Source organism: Cryptomeria japonica, chromosome 3 (assembly GCF_030272615.1).
Source record: "Cryptomeria japonica chromosome 3, Sugi_1.0, whole genome shotgun sequence".
NCBI classification, from domain to species: Eukaryota; Viridiplantae; Streptophyta; class Pinopsida; order Cupressales; family Cupressaceae; genus Cryptomeria; species Cryptomeria japonica.
In genome coordinates, this window is record NC_081407.1 from 397,547,483 (window position 1) to 397,569,464 (window position 21,982).

General features: G+C 37.0%; 1 protein-coding gene across 3 annotated transcripts in view; it reads left to right on the forward strand.

Annotated features, from left to right (window-relative positions):
- The window catches only part of LOC131047897 (nucleotide pyrophosphatase/phosphodiesterase), a 139,854-nt gene that overhangs the window by 77,147 nt on the left and 40,725 nt on the right, over positions 1–21,982 (forward strand). For all 3 annotated transcript variants that reach the window (XM_059218367.1, XM_059218366.1, XM_057981707.2), the window contains exons 6-7: positions 4,748–4,840; positions 7,712–7,844. In XM_059218367.1, the coding sequence (XP_059074350.1) occupies positions 4,748–4,840; positions 7,712–7,844 (226 nt within the window). The remainder of the gene's footprint in view (positions 1–4,747; positions 4,841–7,711; positions 7,845–21,982) is intronic.

Sequence of the window (21,982 nt, forward strand, 5' to 3'; positions counted from 1 at the left end):
TCCTATCTTGAGGTATTATACTCAAACCTAACTTAAACCTCTTTTGTAGGTATCAAATGACGACCCCCAAGGCTAGTGGATCCACTACCCGGTAGGATCTCATCAAAGAAGATCAGAAGAACGATGATTTGGAGACCAGGATCGTGTCCAAGTGGAGCAATATTGGAGACACCAATCTAGGAAACTTCAATGTGAAGAAGTTTCGAGAAGCACCCTACATCGGCAAGCCGTCACCTGTTGCCAAGAGGATAATTGAGAGTGGCATCATCAAGGCCGTAGGCTTCCCTCCCGCAGTCAAATGTCACGAGCTGATGATTGAATGTGCCTGACACTATGATTCACATTCAAGGATGATTGTAGCCAAGGATGGAATTGTCTTAGCCTATCTCTCAGAAGAAGCTATAAGTGAAGCTTTTCATCTCCCGGAGCCAAGAGATATGATCTACAAGAGCTTGGAAAGAGCTAGGTCTATCTACGAAGATGATCTTGATACCTGTCTGAACTTCATCAACAAGAATTGGTTACTCAAGAGTAGGCCTCACTTGAACAAGATACCTAATACGCCACACAAAATTGATTTCCAGGAAGAATTCAGGGACCTGATAACCATGCTCAATCGGGTTACTGGTGCCTCTCAAGCCTTCTTCTTCGACAAGTGGATTTTCTTCTTCATACAAGTGATCGTCCAAGGAAAAGGAATGCTCAATTGGGCTAGAATCATTAGCAACAACCTAGACGTGCAGTTGAGGAGGCTAGCCCCTACCAAATCATTCCACATGAGTTCATATGCTATATATTCCTTAGTCAGAAGTTTTGAGTATGCAGGGCTACCACACAGAGGAGTTGTTGGGAGAGGACCCGGAGAAATAAGAGCTTGTGATTCTTATGTTCAACTGCTTCATTTGCCAAGGAATGACTACAAGCTAATCAATGACACCTTCATGATCTATATCACCAGGACATTGCAAGGAGGGATTCATCACCGGCTGTCTCCGGAGGCACAAGAGCTCGTGAAGAAGCATGGTGCATGGTTCATTCAATTTCCAAAATTCACCTACATTAGGGTCCATGGGTGTCCTTCACCTCCCTATATGCTGCCAAGGTATCCTACGGACAGAATAATATTACTTGAGGTGACTAGACAGTTGGCAGCTTATGCTAAAGCATCAAGACATAAGCACGGAAATGGTATCCCCGTACCCATTCTACTAGGGAATTCAATTGAAGTGTGTTCTAATTCTCAAGTCGCGGAGGATGCAAAGAAGGATTTATCTCTATATTCATTCACATCCTTTGCCTCAAGGGAGAATTTTGACCCTCATGGTCACATGGAAGAGACAGTTGGGAAGAAATACAAGCATGAGTTTCAATTAGAGGACTTCTGGATGATATGGAGGTGAAAAGAAAGATGCATTCCAGATTACCCTTGGATTTCATCAGGAAATGTAAGGTTTATAGAGTAGCCAATCAAGCCCAGGACAGTGGTAGATATCTCCAATCGTCCTATGAGAAGGAAGATAAAGAAGTGAAGATAGATTGGAATGAGCCAAAAGTTACAGACCTAAGAGCATTAATGGATCCTGTGTTAAATTGCACTCGCAGATGGGTGGACGTACAACATCAAAAATTGAAGGAGCAGAATGTAGCCATGACATTCACCTTGGAAACAAGAACTGAAGAAGGAGAAGCAAGTGTGAGTGAGAATGCTTCTCATTCCAAGGGATCGAAGAGAAAGGAAGGACCTGAGAAGAGAGAACCTTCCAAGAAGAAACAAAAAGTGAATCCTGATTGTCCACCGAGTACGTCTTCTAGGCATGAAAAAGAGATAAGTCAGGGAGAAGATCAAAGACATATAGTGTATGAAATTGATGAGTCTATGGAATCCATGGTACAACATGATAAACAAGGTAAAGGACAAACACCTCAGCATTCATTGAGTCAATCTCTCCAGGTTGGTGCTAATGAACAACAAGAAGAAAAGAATGATGATGAAGCAACATCTCCTTTCAGAGAAGATAAACCTTTGCCTAAGGAAATACAGGTAAGTGAAAGAAAGTCTTCCATTCCAGATTGGCTAAAAGAAAGGCTAATGAGGGTAGTTGTGGTTGAAGAGGAAGAACAAGTATTCAACTTGGAAAGTCTCATAGGAAATTCCCATGAAGATATTGAAAAGAAGAAGGCTACAAAAATGTCAAAGGTAATTAGAGATGATATGGGATCCAGGAAGATATAGGTGGCCACACCAGTAGTGGACAAGTATGAGGATGAGATTCTAGCAGAGGAATATGATCTAGAGACATTTGATCTTGGTCCACTTACCTCCGAGCAAGCCATGGAAGAAACAATTGATTTAGTGAGGGCACTTAATGACAAACTCAAAGAAGAAATGGAAAAGAATAAGAAGCTACAAAGGGAGGTTAGTGCTTGGAGGAATTACTTTAGTCACCTTAGTCGGCCATTGAGACGACAAGATCTAGCAGTATCACCTTTGCATGCACTTCCTCTAGAATCAGTAAATGAGGCCGAAAGGATGAAGAACTTAGCCCAACTCATGGGTTCTTGGATTGATGAATCTTACAAGGTAGCCATTGAATTTGTAACAAGAATGATGAAGACAGTCCATCGGGCTATCCAGGTCCTTGAGATCATTCATAATCTATTGATAACTGTGGATGCATTCACTCACACTAAAGATGTTGTCATCCCGGTCTTGCAAGTGATAAGAAGGACACCAAGACAGATTTTAGCACAAGAGAAGATAATGGATGGAGGAACCCATAGCCTTCTGCAATGGTCAACTTTACTCCAGATGAAGGAAGTTCTTTTCGAAGACATCAATACCAGATGCAGCCGAGTTGTAGGCACTATTCACCCTATTCAAGACAAGGTGTTTGATGTATTGTGTACAATCCTTGACAGAAGGATAGAGATCGAGACTGATGTAGATGTCCAAGAGTTGGAAGATAGGATCAAGATCATTTTTTGCAAGGAAGAGAGCATGGTCACAGAAAGGCAGCAAGATCAGATGTATGCTACTATGTTCCTGATCGAGAAAACAAAAGAGCTAGAGCCTGGATGGGAGACGACCCTTCTCACAGCTTTTGATCAAGTTCTCCACTTAGAAGAACGAATGAAGAATCTTCATGAGATTCCTGTTGCTGAGATTGAGGGGATTACGTCCAGATTCATTGAATATGCTAGAAAAGAACATAGAAAAGGGAACAAAATTCTAGATGAAAAGTTGTTATAAGATGATGTGGCAACTTTATTCCCATTGGACTATATTTCGTTGTTATTTGTTCCAATTTCTATTGGCTATGGATTAATTATGTTTATCTAAATGGAGTCTTTTTTGTAACAAACCCTAATTAGGGTTTAGGTGTCAAAATCTCAGCCATTGATCTTCTTTTGATCCAGGCCGTTCATTGTATTTGAGAGTGCTATATAAGCCCTCACTCATTTCATTTTAAAGAGTTAGAGAGTTAGAGTCAGAGAAAAGAGAAATAAGTTTACTATTGTTAGCGGCAGAGAAATAAGTAGTGAAGAGAGAAATTTGAACAATTGTTGTTTTACTTGGCTACGAGATCAATGAAATATTGAAGTTATGGTGTTTTATTGCAATCCTTGTGGCTATTTTCATGGTTGTTTATCTTCTTGAATCACTCTTAGTAGAGATAGCATTTAAGTTTTAAGATTGAAGGGCGAATGTTGTGTTTGATCTTTGGTAAAACTCATAATCCAAACCACTAGCTCCTTACTGATTGTAAGTACGCCCTGTGTGGTCAACTGGAAATATTAAGATTGTTAAGAGTTCAATCATTATTGGAGATATTGATATGTATCTTAGTGATAGTATCTATCCCATTGATGATTTGAAAATCATTGAATCCCCTTAGAAGATCGCACCAATTCCAGTGGAGTTGTAATCTTTTGGCAATACTGAAATTGGTAGAGTTTTATCAAGACCAGTCCTCATTGAGTCATTCTTAGGTTTAATTTAGTCTCATCTCCTTAAAACCATTATCTTTTGCCCTTTTTTTGAAACATCAGTTAGTATTAGGAGAATCCAGTTTCCTCATTGAAAAGTAGTTGCAAGAACAAGCTTTCCCAGAAAGTACGTAAGGCCCCTTCTAAAACAGCAAACACAATGACCACTGGTGCTTATCCACGAGTAGAGAACCTACATAACAGAACCTTGAAGTTCCTCCGATTGATCCTTTTGCGATATCTTCAGCATTCGGGAACTTTATTCAAGAGAGGATAAGATACCTCTGGGTATTTTATTCTGTGTTTGGTTGTGTACAAAAGAGACATCAACAGTACGCTTACAACTCTTTGTTCTATTTGTGCTCTATAATTTTATATTCAGCTAGTTTGCACGGTAAGTTGTGCTTTTCTTAACTTTTTGGTAGCAATAAGGACATAATTAATATTATTTTCTGAATTTATGACTTAATTATTCCACTCAAGGCCATCCATTTCCAAAGTTATGTTAAAGAAGGCTGCCTAAATAATTTCCCATTTTATCCAATACAAAATGTGCTTGATATTGAAGAAAGTAATTTGACTAGGGAAAAAATAACATTGCCATGCAGATGAAATTGGATCTGACCATTCTTTTTCAGTTGTCTGTAAATTTATTTAGTCTAATTTGAGATAAAATTTATAAGTTGTAAATAAATTTAAATCCATCACGATCAGTTTATTACATGCCACTTGGCACTGACTATTCTTACTTGTGTTACAGCCAAAGTTGTTGGCAATTTCCAATACTGTTAGTTTTGCATATCCGAAGGCACCTCTCTATCCACGTCTTGCGCAAGGAAAATTATGGAACGAGGTAAACTTTTTCATTCTTGTCTGATTTTTTAGATTTTGTGTCATTCTCTGATTTGAGTGGAAATTTTTCTGTTAATGCATCTAGAGCTTTCTGTACCTTTTTTTATACATAAGTTATTTTGAAATTTGTTTTCTTGAATCCATATATTAAAATATGATGTAATATGTATTGTTTTTCATTACTTTGCAGCTATTGAATGATGAAAATAATTTATATGTTTTGTTTCTGCATATCCATTCACACCACTGACTCTAAAATCAGTACAATACATATACAGACATTTAATTCACTTGTCACACTAGATTATAGCCATGTGAGCATGGATCAAATTGACCTGGACACATTAACTCTCTCACATTTGTTCACCCTTCCTGTTATCTGTTTGACACTGCTCGGAACCGAACTATCTTTGCCACACTATTAATATGCAATGTCCAACCAATTGAATTGCTACTACTGATGCCCCTAGTGTCAATTAGATTTTTTTATGCAACTGCAAGTTTGTCTGCATTGAGTGTGACACACCTACAAACTTTCCATCAATAAAGAAAATAAACATATCCTGTGAGTCAGCTGTTGAACTTTCCTTTGTTCTGAAACAGAATATCAATGTGAAGCTAATCCATGCAAATAAAACCATACGCTTTTTACTGTTGAACCACCTAAAGTTTACTTACATAATTTTTTTCCTTAAAAATTGTATATCATAGAAAATATAGCATCATTTTTTCCCTCAAAAATACATATCATAGAAAATATAGCATAGAGTAGAAAGCACAATTAGCAGCTCGGCAATGCAAATACAGCCCTTTCCACTTTTCCCTACACCTTGATTCTTCAAAGAGGAGAGCAGGGTTGATTAAAGAAGCAGAGAACCCTATATCTATATGCAACATTGCTTATGATCTCATAACTTGTATACTTGAACTGAAAACAATGGTAAGGTTTTAGAATCAGCATCGACCATGGCCATATACAACCCTTTTGATTTCTGACAAAGCAAGAAGAAATGTAACGGAAGGAGCTCCATGACATTGTCAGAATTCGTCATCTATATGGTCATTTCAAATCAGAAAAGTAATCTCAAACATTAGGTGCATCATTTCTTCAAGTCACAGTCTCCCTAAGCATCACTGTTAAACATTTGAGAAGAGCCTGTATAAAATTCTATCAAAATGTGTTTACAGTTTGCAAGTAAAGAAAATAACAAATCTTTTCCAGAATCATTATAAGATGCACCAGGTTTCTTTCCAAAAAGCAACATTGTACATATTCAATATATGTACTACTAAACTCTTCAGCATTCAACTATGATGCTAATGCATCAAAATGGGTTCTTTATTCATTCAGAACTGATATCATGCCCTATCTAGTATGAAAAAAAAAGTATAAAGTTTGAAGTATCAAGTCAAACTGAAAATAATCTGGGCAGAATCCATACATTGATTCTTTAGGGTACTGCCTTTATCACTTACAGCGTTACAGTAGGACCAAGAAATACCAGCCACAACGTGTTCATCCTCAAATCTAGGAAGTCATTATCACTTGGGGTCCTACTGTGCTTTGCCTCATCTCTTTTCAAAGTTTCTCCTTGAAGAAGTTGAGGTGCTCCCATGTTGGTCTTATATGCAGCCTATCCCAAGTGAGCGAACTAGAAAAACTTTTGTTCTGCCCTTACTGGGTTTATGTGTTCCTCTCTCAGTGTTCTTCATTAATTTAGTGATTGGAGGGATAGCAGGCCTAGTTCTCTTAGAAAAAAGAATTTCATTTGAAGCAGTGCTAGGAAGCAACAGGGAATAGATTCTTAGCAGCTTCTTTCTGCACCATAAAGACCCTTAACAATTTTTATCAAGTTTTTCACCTTTCTCCACTTGCACACAATAGGTTTTGTGATAAAGACTTCTACATATGTGTAGATGCTTCAAAAGTTTATTTTTATAAAAAAATATGCGGTTCCTATTAGGCTCAAGATTCTGAGTTAAAAGTTTATTATTAGTGTGCATGCTGTCTCCATTCTTTATTATCAAAGCCACACCAATTTGAAACTTACAAACGTATATAAACATCATAAGACTTTCAATAAGTTCAACTAAAGCTTCCTATAGAAGTACAAGCAAACTACAACAATATACAAACCTGTGATGCCAAACTTTAGATATCCAAATCCTTTTGGCTGTTATACCCATTCACCTTCAAAACTTGACTAAGGACAAAACTTCTGCAGTATTGCAGCATAACTTTCATTGTCAATTTGTTTAGGTAGACTTCATATTTAATTATGGAGACTCGGGAACCACAGTTTTAACTTTTAGTACATGACTATGATGCTTGCAAAATATTTAAATGGAAAATAGTATATCCAAGGATGTGTGTGCGTTTTTTTTGTGTGCACATGTGTGTGTGTGCGTGCATGTAAGTTTGTATGTCTGTCTTTGGCAAATAATATCCTTGGAATTTTTTTCTCAAACATCTCATACTAGATGCATAAATCACCAAGCATCACACTTGACTGAAATTTCAGGATAGGCATAGAATTTAGTAAATTATAGAAGTGCTTGCATCTAGTTTTCAACAATAAAGTATCATCAAGTTGAAATTTGAAAATTACCAACTGCCTCCATTGTGTCTTAGATATTCAAAATTTCAGCAGGCAAGTGATTCTAATTTCAAACAGTGTTCCTTTTCAATTTCCTCTGTAGAAGCAGAGAAGCAATGTCTTCTAAGGAAAGCAAAACGCAATAGGCAGAAATAAGTTTTCATCTATCCGATACCACAATAACACACACAAACACATGAATATATATATGTATACATGTTGTCTCAGAAGTTCTGTCTTCGGTTTGGTATCCTCTAACAACTAATTATCAACAGATGGCAGTTACATGGACAAGTGGATATGGTATTGAAGAAGCAATGCCTATTGTTGAATGGGGTCTTCAAGGAGAAAGGTCAAGCATGGTCTCCCCAGCTGGAACACTGACATATGTGCGCAACATGATGTGTGGTAGAGACTCTCTCTCTTGTCTTCCTTTTCTTAAAGTATTACTAGTATAAAGAGAGAAGTGAAGTCAGTCTAGATAGAAAGAAAGGCCTATTCTGTCCTAAATAACAATTCATCATGAAGAACTAAATTGATATTGCTGTTTATTCATTGTAATTTATTCAAATTAGGCATGGACAATCCATCATAAATTTAGATTGTCACCCACCTGGTTAAATAACCTGAGAAGTTATTTAATAATAGGTTTTCTATGTTCTCCACCCTGGTTTACTCACTTAATTTATATCTGTTCTGGTATTGTATATCTTTCCACCATAACATCTATGTTTTATAATCAATAATTCTTAATAAATTATGTTTCTGTCCATTTGATTTGGACAATCATTGATCAATATCTATGAAAATATGATTCCATCTCAAGAAATTCAGAGATTAGTTGTGAAAGGTTGGATAACCTTCTTTCTGGGCTGAGAAAGTCTGGTTTGAATTTAAGCATTATCTCTTCAACCACTGTATATCTCAAGATTCTCAACACATTGCTTAATTCTGAAACCCAGTATAGAAGGTGTGATTTCATCAATTCCTCTATGTACCTGATTTGTAGCAAAGTAGTTTCTTTGTACCATGACTTCATTGTGAAACATAATAAACTAGCCATCTTATCTTATTAGTTGGCATTATGTGAAAATGATAGCTCTTCCATGGTGGAGATGCAGAAATTACAGTTTGTAATGCAATGTCATGTCATATGGGTTGCCTTGAGGCTTCATATATCTTCAACCAACCAATTTACGTACATTTGTCCTTGTATAGAGGACATTTGCTATGATATAAAAGCCTTAAGTAGACTAGGTAATGCAAATCATAAACACTCCTTGTTTTCATTCTCGATATTTGTATTTTTCTAGACTAATGCAATTAAATAGTTTCTCTTGTTCAACTAGCTGTGTAACTAAGGTACACTTTCAAATATTTAACAAAACCCCTATAGGCAAGTGCAAGCATTAGGTTATTCTACTTTATAGCCTTGGTATGTTGTAACCTTGTTTCACTATCAGCCTCATTTCTCCTTAGGAAATTTAGTTAATGAAGAGTTTGACATAAGGAGACCCACTTATTAGACCCTGATATTTGGTTATTAATTATTGAATTTTTTTCCACCTTATATCAGTAACACACTGCACATCGCTTCAACATTTGTAGGTTTTTCTGATGATGCAAACTGTGATATCCCCAACGGAACTAGTTTAGTGTATCGCCATGGGCCAGACTAGATCAGAACTGTTATTAACTTGCAGGCAACAATATCCTTGTACTTGATGGTATGCAGGAGGAAGAGTGTTAAATATTATACAGGCGGAGGATGCGACATTGATCTAGATCATAATATTGATTCCATGTTGAAGAAGAAATCTTTTATACATGAAGACAAATCCTTTCAATACCATCATAACCAACTATGCAGAGACCAGTAGGAGCAGCAAATCGATGATTAACTAATCATTAAGCAAGTTCGATCTTGACTAAGACATTTACAAAGGGGAGTGATTAACCAAAGGATGTACGATGTCAATTAATGATTGTTAAGACAGTTCTCCACGCTAACAAGAATTCTTATGAAAGGACTAGACGTGACTCTTCAGGGAGTATCTATTCCAAAGGGGCATGACCTTAAGGAAAGGAAGATATTTAAGGGGAATCCTTTTATCTCTTTATCCATATGGGAATTGGTTTAAATAGAGTGCTTGTCTTATTGGAAAATCTGGTTGCGGGCATCTAAATATACATTAGAGACAACACCATTATTGTTGCCAGAATAAATATTTAGATTAGACACAACTTCATCATTCTAAGCACCATCTTTGTTGAATACCCAAATTGTTATATCGAATATAGCAGCTCCTTGTGATTGTTCAAGCATATCAACATAACAGACACAACACAAATTACCATGCATTATCAGACCAGCAGGATAGAAAATATATTATGATCCTATCTTTGATCTGATAAATACGTCAGAATTAATGTGGGAAGATCTTAATAATGAAATAGTGTTAAGTAATTAATGCCGATTGGTGGAGAGAAGCTTTGGTTATCTATTCGATCCATGGTAGATTGATAAGCAGACCATTAAAGGTGTCGATTTTCCCCTCTACACCATAGATGCAGGGAATTAGAAGATTAATGGTCAGAGACAACGTCTACCATTTCCGCAGGGACCAAAGGATTGTAATCAGACTTTATATTTGAAACTCAAGAAACTTATAATCAATCTCAGTCTGTTCAATTATTAAATATGTTTCAATTTAGATGATATATTTTAGTGTTCCTAAGTGGGGACATTACACAAACCAAAATGAGCACAAGTCCAATCTAGATCTAGGTGAATGAAGACTGTTAGAGAAGCTAAAGCACATAAATACTACATAGATTGCAATATGCAAGATGATATTATTCCAATACAAAGAGATCAAAATAAATATTAGATAAGTAGATCAACCACCGAATAGATGGATGAAGTACATATAAATAGGATTCTTGGATGCATATGTCAAGGAAGTGATACTTCCAAGAGGTCATGAGTTAAGTCTCAATCACTCTTAATCAATAGGTTAGTTATTTCAATCTAACCAAGATTGAAGTGGCACTTAATTTACCACCAATCAAACATGATGAGGTTGTTAAGGCATGTTGTGACCTTTTCACACATCGCCCCATTGCAAATGGGGACCCCCTGCTTTTTATGTCCTCTTGGTCTTTTGGCTGTGGTCCTTTGGGTCTTTTCACAACAATCCCTTCAGTCTCCCCAAGTCCCAAATATTTTGATTGATTCTGATCAAGTCTGCAAGTGTTTTGAGCAAATTTGACTAAGTCTGGAGCTTGTTTTGTCTATTTTAGGGTTTTTGCCCTTCAAACTTAGATTTGAGGTCATTTTCTCTGGGTTTTGGAAAATCTGATTTTGCAATGAAGTCAGAATGCTTCAAGGAAGCTACCAATGAAATTTGAGTGAATTTTGAGCACTTACTATTTATAGTAAGTTTCACTGCAACCTGGATTGGCCTAATTTTGCCAAAAAACAAACTATTTTTAGTAGTTTCTATTTCTAGTAAGTCTTTTTTTAGTAAGTGTCACCATGTCCCGGTTTGCCCTAATTTGATGGTCAAGACATTGAAGGCAAAGCATTCCTAAAAATCCAAGTCTAAATCCGGAAGTTGAAAAAGCAGACAAGTGGTCAGAAATATAGCTAGGTTTGAAGTACTTTCCCGAAGTGGAAAAAGCATGAAAAATCTTCTAAGGCAAACAAATCCACTTCAAATCCAAATATGGCATCCAAATCAAGAAAATGGACAAAGACAAGGAAGGAATTTCCAAATTTTGCTAAAATCCTTCACTAAGGCAAAATGGTGCTCTAGATTAGGAATGGGCACCAAATCAAGGTACAGGAGGAATTTTCCTCCATGCAACAAATTCCTCTACCGAGGCAAAATTCCGCCCAAAGTTATATCTGGGTGCCAAATCAAACTAAGGAATTTCTTTCCAAGGGTCAAATTCCTGCTCAAAGTGGAAATACTGCCCAAATGTAGGTCAAGGTACCAAACACTAGCCATGGATGAATTTCCTCCCAAAGATAAATTTCTCTTGCATGGTAAAATTCCGCCCAAGCAGAGTTTAGAGCATTGGATTGGCATGAGGGAATTTTTTTCCTCCAAACAAGAAATTCCTGTGCATGGTGAGATTTCTGCCCAAGTCTAGTGAAGGGCACCAAACTGAGGTGGAGGAATTTTCCTCCGAGTGTAAAAATCTTCCATAGGGTCGAAATTCTGCACTAGCAAGAAGATGAGCGCCAAAATAGGATGCAAGAGGAATTTACAAGCTCAAGACAAAATCCTGTTCCCAGAGAGGATGGGGTGCCAAAGTGAGTGGGTGGAGGAAAAGCAAGAAAATTCCAAAGTTCCTCCACAAGGTGGAAATGCCACTCAAGACTAGGAATGGGTGCTAGAATGGTGTCATGGAGGAATTTTCCTCCAAAGTGAAAATTCCTTCCCTCATGAAGAAATGCACCCAAGGAAAGGTAAAGAGCATCAAGGAGGTGGGTGTTAGGGAGGAAAATTCCATATTTCAAAAAATTCATCTCTTTCACTCAAGCTACACCCAAGGATAGAAGTTGTGAAAATCAAGGTTTAGGAGGAAAATTCAAAATTCAAAATTGTCTTCCTCCATGTGCAAATTATGCGGCTAAGTATGTCCAGGAAAGTGAAAATTGACTAAGTGTTGGAAATTCCTTCCTTCAGGACAAAATTCTTAGAAGAAGTGAAAAATTGACCAAGTGTTGGAAATTCCTTCATTCAAAAGAAAATTCTAGGAAAAAGTAAAAAACTGACCAAGTGTTGGAAATTCCTTCCTTCAGGATAAAATTCTTGGAAAATGTGAAATTTGGCTAAGGCATGAAGAATTTCCTTCCTCAGGGGCAAAGTAGAATCAAGGTCAAGGTTGGGCACCAAAATGAGGTTAAGGAGGGATTTTTCCTCCACATCAAAAATTCCTTCACCATGGAAGAAAATGCGCTCTAGGAAAGGAATGGGTGCCAAAATGAAATCATGGACAAAACAGAATGTGGAATTCAAGGCTAAGGAGGAAAATTTCAAAATTTCAAAAAATTCCTTCCTTAGGGAAGAAATGTGCCCAAGGTGAAGAATTTCAAGGCACGAGGAAAATTGGCTAAGAGAGGATTTTCTCTCTCGAAAAACTCCAGACAGGATAAAATTTCCCCAACATGGAAGAAATGGTCGATTCATGGAAAAGTCTCCTTTATAACAAGATGTGAACTAGAATGCAAAAAAATTCCTTCAGGACAAAAAATATCTCTACAAAGATTTTCTCTCTCCTAGAATTCTAGACATACAAGAATTCTTCAGATTTGGAAAAGATTGTTAAAATTCTTCCAAGGTAGGAAAATCTTCCAAAATGTCTTTTGTGAGCCCAGAATGGAAAGATTCTTGTAAAGGATGAGTTGGCGACATGCAAAGAGAATATTCCGTATCGGTATTAATGAAGCACAACCTAAAAAATTATAAAGGTTCCTATGACGGTGGGGTCCATTTGCATGGCGAGAATCTATTGAGTGCATGGCAGCATGATGGCACATTTATTGCTAGTGGACATCTTGACCGAGTAGTGGCATACTTAATGATGGCTACCATATTCTAGGAAGAGATGGCTCATTTATTGCACATTGGGCGGTTTTAGACATGATGGTGCATTTAATGCACATTGGGCGAATTTGGAGGTGATGGTGCATTAATTACATAATGGGCGAATTTTTGAATGCAATGGATAATTAATGTAAAGTGAGTGAGATTCCTCATTTATGACTCTCCCCACTACTCGACATCATCTATTTGGGAATTTATTGGTCAAACCCTAATTATGGTTTGCATGTTGAATCTTAGCCGTTGATCAGTTTGTAATCAAGGCTGTCCATTTTGTTGGCATTGTGTTGTCATTGATGACCACTAGTATGGGATGACCACCAGTAGAAGAGATGTATGTGCAACACTAATATGAAGGAGTACAGGATGTGATATCTTGGATATCACCTTGTGTTGCAAAACATCGGAAATGGAAAGATAGATGACCTCAAGTGTCATCAGTACACAAGTTAGTGCCTGACTTGTGTGATGAGATAGAGAGATGTTTGAGCTGATGTTTGTGATGAAGAGGCAGAATGTTACCTGAATCACATCAACACTGGAGGAAAAGAATGAATAGGTTTGTAAGGTTTTAGAACAATAGGACTCGCATCGGATGAAGATGCAATCATCATGAGAAGCTATGACTTAGTGAATGTGCTCATATCAAATCACATGTGCCTGTATGAAGAAATGTTGCACAAACAGGGAAGTCACATGAAGAGCATTGCAAAATGCAGAAGGCAAGGTGTCACTCCACTGGTAAGTGGAGATTATCTCTTATTATGCACTATGTGCATAAGTGTGAAGAGGTAAAGGTATGTACCTGAAGGCTTACATGTGATCCACCAGTGAATTGAGGGAATGCCTTAAGTACATGAGATTAGGACCGACAGAGAAGGCATGTTGAAATACCAGTTCAGAGGAAGTGAGAAGTGTTTGTCACCTTGACAAACCAGTAGAGGAATGAACAAAATTAATCAAGGAAAAGGTAAGGCTAAGCAGATGTAGCCAAAAATAGATTGACCTGATTAAAGATGGAGTTTTGTGAAGGTTGATGACATGGTGTCATCAAGAGTGGTAACCGGTATGTAAGTCCATCGTTAATATGGACAAGATGCAGATACTTGATGGAAATGTGCATGCATAGGTCTGTCATGTCTGAAGACCAGTTTGAGGGTTACACCTGCAGTTTAAGAAAGGTCATGACAAGAAGGACAACTGGCAGGGTGTTATATGCAAGTAGGGTTTTCTAATCGGTAGATGGAACCGATTGTTTGAATGTGCGGTGACTAGGCATGAACCGACATAACAGTGTGATGAGGTGGATACTGACAGTGATGCCAAGAAAGGATGAAATGGCAAACGTGCATGAGGTGGCGAACTTGCATCAAATAAAGATGAAATGTACATCAAAGGGGTAGGTGTAGAGTTGATCGACTGTGATAAAAGGTCCCACAAATCATGGGACATGGTACAGATTATTGCAGGGGTTTGTGGCTCGAGGTCTGAAGGACAACTACGAGCCAGCTAAGAGCGATTGAGGAGATCAAGGCAATGAAGGAAACAACACGATGAATCTTGTGTGTTTTGACCAAGAGATCTGCTGTTAGGATAAAAAGTAGATCACCAGAGATGGAAGGCATGATCCAGGAGGTGCATAAATGGCAAAGTTGTGCAGACAGGCTGTCTGAAAGATCAGATCGGACAAGATCTAATTAGATTTGGTTTTGCCTCGAGGGTGATGAAGAAACCCTAACCGCCTGATTTTTTAAATGGTCCTTTGGCGGGAAACCAGTCTATAAAGATGTAGGCAAAAGACATTGTAAGGTGCTGCTGTAATAGAAGAATAGTGGTGCTACTGCGAAGTGTGATACTTTTGTAGGTAAGAGAAAATCAGCCTTGTACTTGACGAGCATCTGAGAAGTGAGTGAGAGTGAGGGAGAATCTGGTTGAAGCGTTCAACCAGTAGGAGAGAAGAACCTGTGGTGTTCATACCGACAGAGCTGAAGTGAAGGAGGCTGTGGAGAAGGAAGACAAAGAATTGGCTAAGGGTTATACTGGTGAAGAGCAGAGAGTAAGGTGGAGATCCAACAGAGTAGAAGAAGAGGATAAGAGTACTAGTAGAGTTCATCGGCAGTTGAGCAGTAGGAGAGAGCAGTAGACGAGTGAGTCAGTGTAGCAGAGAAGGTATCTCACTGATAGAGTAAGACATATGATAAGGTTGCAAGATTCACTTATAACAAGATAACTACTTATGTATTTAATGTTTATATTGTGAACACTGAGTTGTAGCTCGGTGCAGGGGTTGGTGCTCCTTGGGTAGATGCCCTAAAGGCAAGGGTTGTAGCTCCTTGGGTTGGTGCCCTAAAGTTAGGGGTTGGTGCCCTAAACTTTGTAACTGTATTTTCATTGTGAGGCTGGATTGGAGCAGTAGCCTCCAACAACATTGCTCACCGAGGTTTTTCCCATCTTGGGTTTTCCTTGTATATGCTAGTGTTATGTGATGTCCCTTGTGTGATTGTATTTGTGTTGGTCTCTCCACTAACCGGTCAGTCTCCATTGAGGTAGATCTATGCTCACATAGGATTAGTAAAAAGAAAAAGATTTGAGAACTGCTGATTCACCCCCTCCCCCTCTCAGTGGTGGATTGTGTCTAACACATTTTCCTCGTGGAGGCCTATATAAGGGATTCACCCCTTCATTTGTAAAGGGGGGAGATTGTATGAAATTGTTGCGATAAGATATTGAAGTAATAAACTGTGATACATTGTTCTTTGATGGTGTACAGTTGTGTTATTTCTTAGCTTGCATGGTTTTATTTTTCTTAGTCAAGATTTTTATTTCAAGTATTAGATGAACAAGGTCGTCTGCATTGTTTTAAGGTGACGATCGTTTTCTCTTACCTTTTGTTGATAGATGATTTTTATCAACAATGCAAGATTGGATTGATCCATTATTTGTGTGTTCTTAATCTGAATTGTTGGATGAATATTGTTCTCTGATGGTGTTCATCAATGATTTAAAATCTTTTAAACACAACCTTTGAAGATTGCACCCATTTCATGTAGTTGCCTACTAGTGGCGAAGTGAAGCATGGTTGATCCTATCTGAAGTATTGCTGTCTACCAAGTTCTAAGATTTGGACTAAGATTTGGAATAGTTTCCTAAACCCTCTCCTTTTTACTTTCAGTATCATCCATTTGAAAAGTTCCAAAAAAAAGTTATTTCATTGCCAAATCATTTGCGAGAATTTCCTTGAAAGTGTTAAACTTGTCTTAGTCTTTTTCAAAGTGTGCGTAAGTCCCCTTGGATTACCAGCAACATCACCACACGAGCCTGTATCCACATAAAGTTGCTAGTACGTAGTCAGAACCTTGGAGTCATCGTATGATCTTCCTACAATCTTAGCATACATTTGACTTTGATCAAGAGAGGATAAGGTAACTATTGGGAAACTTTGTGCGTAAGTCCCCTTGGATTACCAGCAACATCACCACACGAGCCTGGATCCACATAAAGTTGCTAGTACGTAGTCGGCACCTTGGAGTCATCGTATGATCTTCCTACAATCTTAGCATACATTTGACTTTGATCAAGAGAGGATAAGGTAACTGTTGGGAAACTTTATTCTGTGTTGGGCGTGCTCACAAAACGCATGTCAACAAGGCATTTGATAACATTGGATTAGAAGTGTACACATGTCTCTATTGTTGGAACTGTAACATGCTAAAAATTTTAAGGAAAAATTTATTCAAAAATGTAACTAAAATGAATGTAACCGTTGCAAATACAGCCGTTAACATAATCATTGCAAAGTAACATAAAGGAAGAGATTTTTTTTTAAAGATAACAATAACTGAAAGTATTTCCATAGATCTAAACTAAACATAAACATAAGATAAGGAAATAATTAACATTACATTAATTGAAAGAGCAAGGGTTTAGAAGGTACTTTTCATCTGATGCTAACTTTTGAACTTCACAACTTTATCAAGATACTAGTGAGGAGGGAAAGTATCATTAGGGCGCTTTTCCGCCCAACCACGGACTGCTTAGTCCCCTGTGCCATATCCAACTGGATTGGCTCGACCCTTTGCAGGAAGGTAACAGGAAGATGAACTCAATGTGATCTGAACTGAAGATAATCCTACACAAATCCCTAGTTGGTCATACTCTATAGGTTTCCCCTAACTGGTATGACCTCTGACTGGATTGTGTAACTGGATAACATACTGGTTGATGTTTACAGAAGTATCGTCTCCATGTCTGGGGTTTTCTAGGTTATTGCAAACACGCTAAAACATGAAGTCAATTGTTTAACATCCTGCTAAGTTGTAATGAATTCCTGTAGGTGACCAAGTCCTCAAATCTGTCTCTATGCTACTGCATTTTGACTCTATGAGGCCCATTGGCTACCATACATGTTTGGACTCAAGCTTTCCCTGCTGTTCAACAAACTCGAGATGACTTATACTCTAAGAATGAAACCTTTCATGACAAACCTTACGTTAATTTAATACGGAAATTCATACTCGTGCCCTTGAGCTAGCAACCTGTTCTTTCACGGGAACAAGGATGAATCCAAGTTTAATGAATATGTAGAAATCATTGACCTTCTTCTTTTAAGGAACCAAAGTTCTGTACAAATATACCAGCCTGGAGTACAATAGTTGAATAGTTCGTAATCCACACAGTCTCAATGCTATTTACACAAGGAAAGTAGCCCATACTCGGCCTTTATTAACTGCATCCGCCATTAAGTTACAAATGACTAACAAACGATGCGCTTTTTGCGCATAAAGGTTACATGAATCTCAATCGTCATTAGTTCACCACAGATTGGCATATTTGATTTTATCGGCTGGTACTTTACCTCATCCTGAGGTTAAAGACCTTATTTTATTTAGATAAAAATTGTCCCCTTCTAATTTCATTGAAGCATGGTTAAAACTGAATTACTTCCTTAGTGAGGGAAAGATGAGATAGACGACAGATTGCGAGCACCCCCATCAATATTAGTTTCTATGATTTGTGCGTATTCAGAGCATTCGTGCTGCTACTATACTTTTTAGAAAAACTATTTATATTGCTTGAATGTCAACTGCATTAAGGCTGAGGAGCTATGTATTTCTATACATAGGACTATTAGCTTAAAAAATGTTATAATCTCCCTTGCCTATCAACCCCTTTCTCACTAAGGTAATATTTCCTAAAAGACTAAGTGCTCCCATAATGTTTATTATGCCCATTTGCTTTTATGAGCTCTGAAATACTATTCTAGTTAGACGTTTCTTACCAAGCTGAAGATAACTTAACCATCTTGATCGACGCTCTGGTATGAGGACCCTTTCGGCCCAATGGTATCCAATAGCTGCAATTACACTTGCGAGTGAAATCATAATTACACCCTTCTTGACTGCAATAAGTCTAGGTTCAAAGGAGTTCAGCTAAACTCAGAAGGGAACTAAGGCCAAACTTATGTTTAGCATTCATTTGTTATCAATTACAGTACTTTAAAATGTTATCATTAATTTCTCTCTCATTCAAGACTGCAATGACTTATGATGTTTCAACTGAATCCCTGGCTTGGGAAAAATAGGGGGCATAAGGGCCGCCAGATTGTACGCACAATTCCTAAGTACGGAATATAACTTTGCCGGACATGTCTCTACTGTCCTGGCATCTTGAGAGTGCCCTCCCAATAGTGATGCTAAATGCATCAAGTACAATGGTGCTCTTCTACCCACTGCCTTCCTAGGCTAGGGTATAGGTTAATTTCTTAAACTAGAGAGGTTAATCTTAATTAGATAATTTTATCTTAGAGCTGTCCTGCCTTCTTAGTCTAAGAAAGTTCTGAATAACTTGATTAAGAGGTCAAATTCTTTTTTAAGTTGTCTCGGTTATGAACACCCTTCCATTGAATGGTATAAGTTTGCAACACTATGCTGGAAGAGGCTTACTAGTACATGTTAAGGTACGCATATACGGACACACAAGCACAAATACCTTTACATATACGTCAAGTATTACCAGTTATAAACCACACTGGTACACATTTGCTGGTATATGTCAAAGTACGTGTGCAAATGTGCACCTGTACCTGCACCTTCACATGTACAATGAGTATTTTCGGGTGCCTAAGATTTACGGCTTAATTTACTTTAAAAAAACTTAACAACCACACTAATTCAAGGGTTATTAATATTAAATTTACTCAAATCCCAAGATGACTGCTGTTACAGTCATAGATTCCCATCAGTGAGAGTATATTTTTACTTCTGGGAATAGATATAAAACTGATTCAAAAGTTTAATTATGAATTCCAGATAATTGTAGATTATCCACATATTTTATGAAGGAAATAGAGGTTCAGCTGTTCAAGAAGGGTTTCACAGCAGTTATAACAGAATTTAGGACATAATTTCCTTTTTATTTTGCCAACATTCAAAACCCTTTTTCCCAAAATTAGTAGTACAGTTTCAGAACTCTTTTTCCCACTTCCTAAAACAGATTTGAAGAGATAGAATGACATTTCTCAGTTGTACAGGAATTTATACGTGCATACTTGTATATATACATTTATAATATATACAAATCTGCCTATATACATACCTGCTGCAATTTTTCATGGAAGAGAAAGAGAAAAATACAGTCAAACTTTATAAACCCTTCTTCTACAATCAAGAGTAGACTGGAGAAATTAAAATTAACCTCCTATTTGAGTTGCACATAACCAATGGTGAACAACAACAGCAGAAATATCTATTCATTGCCCCTACAGTAGAAATAACTATTCATTTCCTACTCTTTCTTACCCAAATAGGAAGAAAATCACATAATAACTTAACCAAATTGCTCATAACTGAGAATGACACGGTATTTTTTGTAAAACCAACACCATACTTCCAAACATAAGAGAGAGTGCATGAAATGTAGAACAAATTTGTCAGGTATAGCAGAATACGTGACCTGTGAAGGGAAGAATCATGTCAAAATGTATTCCAATGCCTTCTTTTCCAAACCCCTACTCAAGGAAAACGTGGAGCAAAAAAAAGGAGATTCTCAGTAGCAGTGATGAAATGGCAGAGCGGCAGAGCCAAAATATGGTTAAAATGCAGAACAAAACCCTTATTTCTTGCTGTCCAAGAAGAAGAAATGAAGTGAAGTATTTTCTTTTTCTTTTCCCATCCGTTTATGTATTCCACCAAACGTTTTTACTGCTTCCTTTGCCCTAATACCAAGCGGATTCATTTACCAACAAGAGTCATGCCATTCTCGTGCTTCTTCCCCACGTGATCAGCATTTGGCTTCTTGAGGAAGCTTTCCTCTCTTACAAATATCATGCCCATGAAAGAAAAATATCTCCTCCATATCGATATGTTATAAAGTTTCGACAAAAGAATTAAATCCCTATTCTTTCAAGTGCCCGGTAAAGCATATACCAAGGATGGGTGATAAAATGGTTTTAATTTGCATTACTCTCTCTTTTTTTATCAACCCTCCTATATGCCCGTTAAAATATTATAACTTGCTTATCATAGCATTTAAGAATAAGGTAATTAAAAATGGTTTTAATTAAAACTTATTTTCTCTCATCACTTTCAAGTATTCCAAGCCAACTCAACTAGCGACTTTAGGAGGCATTTAATAACGTGTCTCCCCCTTTCATTCATTTACTTGCTTTATTGAGTTGCCAATTAAAATTGGCTAAGTATTAATTTATTTAAAAAAAATAAACCTTGTCTTGCGATATAATTAATTGATTTAAATATACATATTCATATGTATTTATATACACGACCCATACATCTTATGTATACCTGATTGTGGAAGTACGTATACGACCATGTATACGTACTCTCGAACCCAGATATTCACATTATATATATATATATATATATACACACAATAAAAAGAAACATTAGTGACAGCTAAATTTGATTAATAATTAATGAAATAATTAATTAAATCATAATAATAATTATAATTAAAAATTACCTCGAGAAGTGACAAAACCTAGGGTTATGAACCCTAAACTCTTTGCATTGACCCTCTAGGTTACTTGGTGCAATGGTTAACAAGGTCTAACAAGGTCAACATAAGTTTACCTGACTCAGGTTAGGGTTTTCAGACGGCGTTGAGTTTTTTTGTTTCCTTTACCTCCCGACCTGATGATACTTTCCCTGCCTTCTCGGAGGCGACGAACTCTTGCACACACTTGGCCCAGTTCAATCAATTAGTTTGAAATCTTGTTGTAATTCTGACAATTCGAAAAATATTATTAACATAAATAAAACATCTTAAATATCATCATGGTACATATCAAAACATCAATCTAACTGTTGTAAGTCATCATTTTACTGTATTGACACAAATACCATCTAGGCCATCATCACTCAGTTATAACATAAACATCTAGGGCACGATTAGCATCGCATAAATATTGCATAAAAGAACTAGGGCATAAATGGGATGCAATAGGAACTTTGATGTGTTATTCACCTAGATAAAGTTGTTGGTGGTAGAAGTTGATGAACTTTGCTCAATGTTCATGTTGATAGTTATCTAGTCATAGACTAGTGTAGACGTATAAATCTGACTGCCTAGTTAAATAAATATTTCATATTTATTTAAACTACATCCCCCTATTAAATAAATTTTATTTAATTAATTTCTTCATTTTCATTTATTAGATTAAATGAAGTATTCAATTTATTTAATTAAATTCATCTAACCCTTTCTAGCCTTTAAATTAAATAAATCACTTTATTTAATTAAATCCCCTTTCACCATTTTAATTAAATTTACATTTAATTAAAATCATCTTAAAATCATCCTTGCATATAAATAAATCAAATTTATTTATAATCCCCCCCACTTGCACTTTCCTACATTTCCCACTTTGCCTAAACATTCTTCTAGAACCTCTCTAATCCTAATCAATTAGCC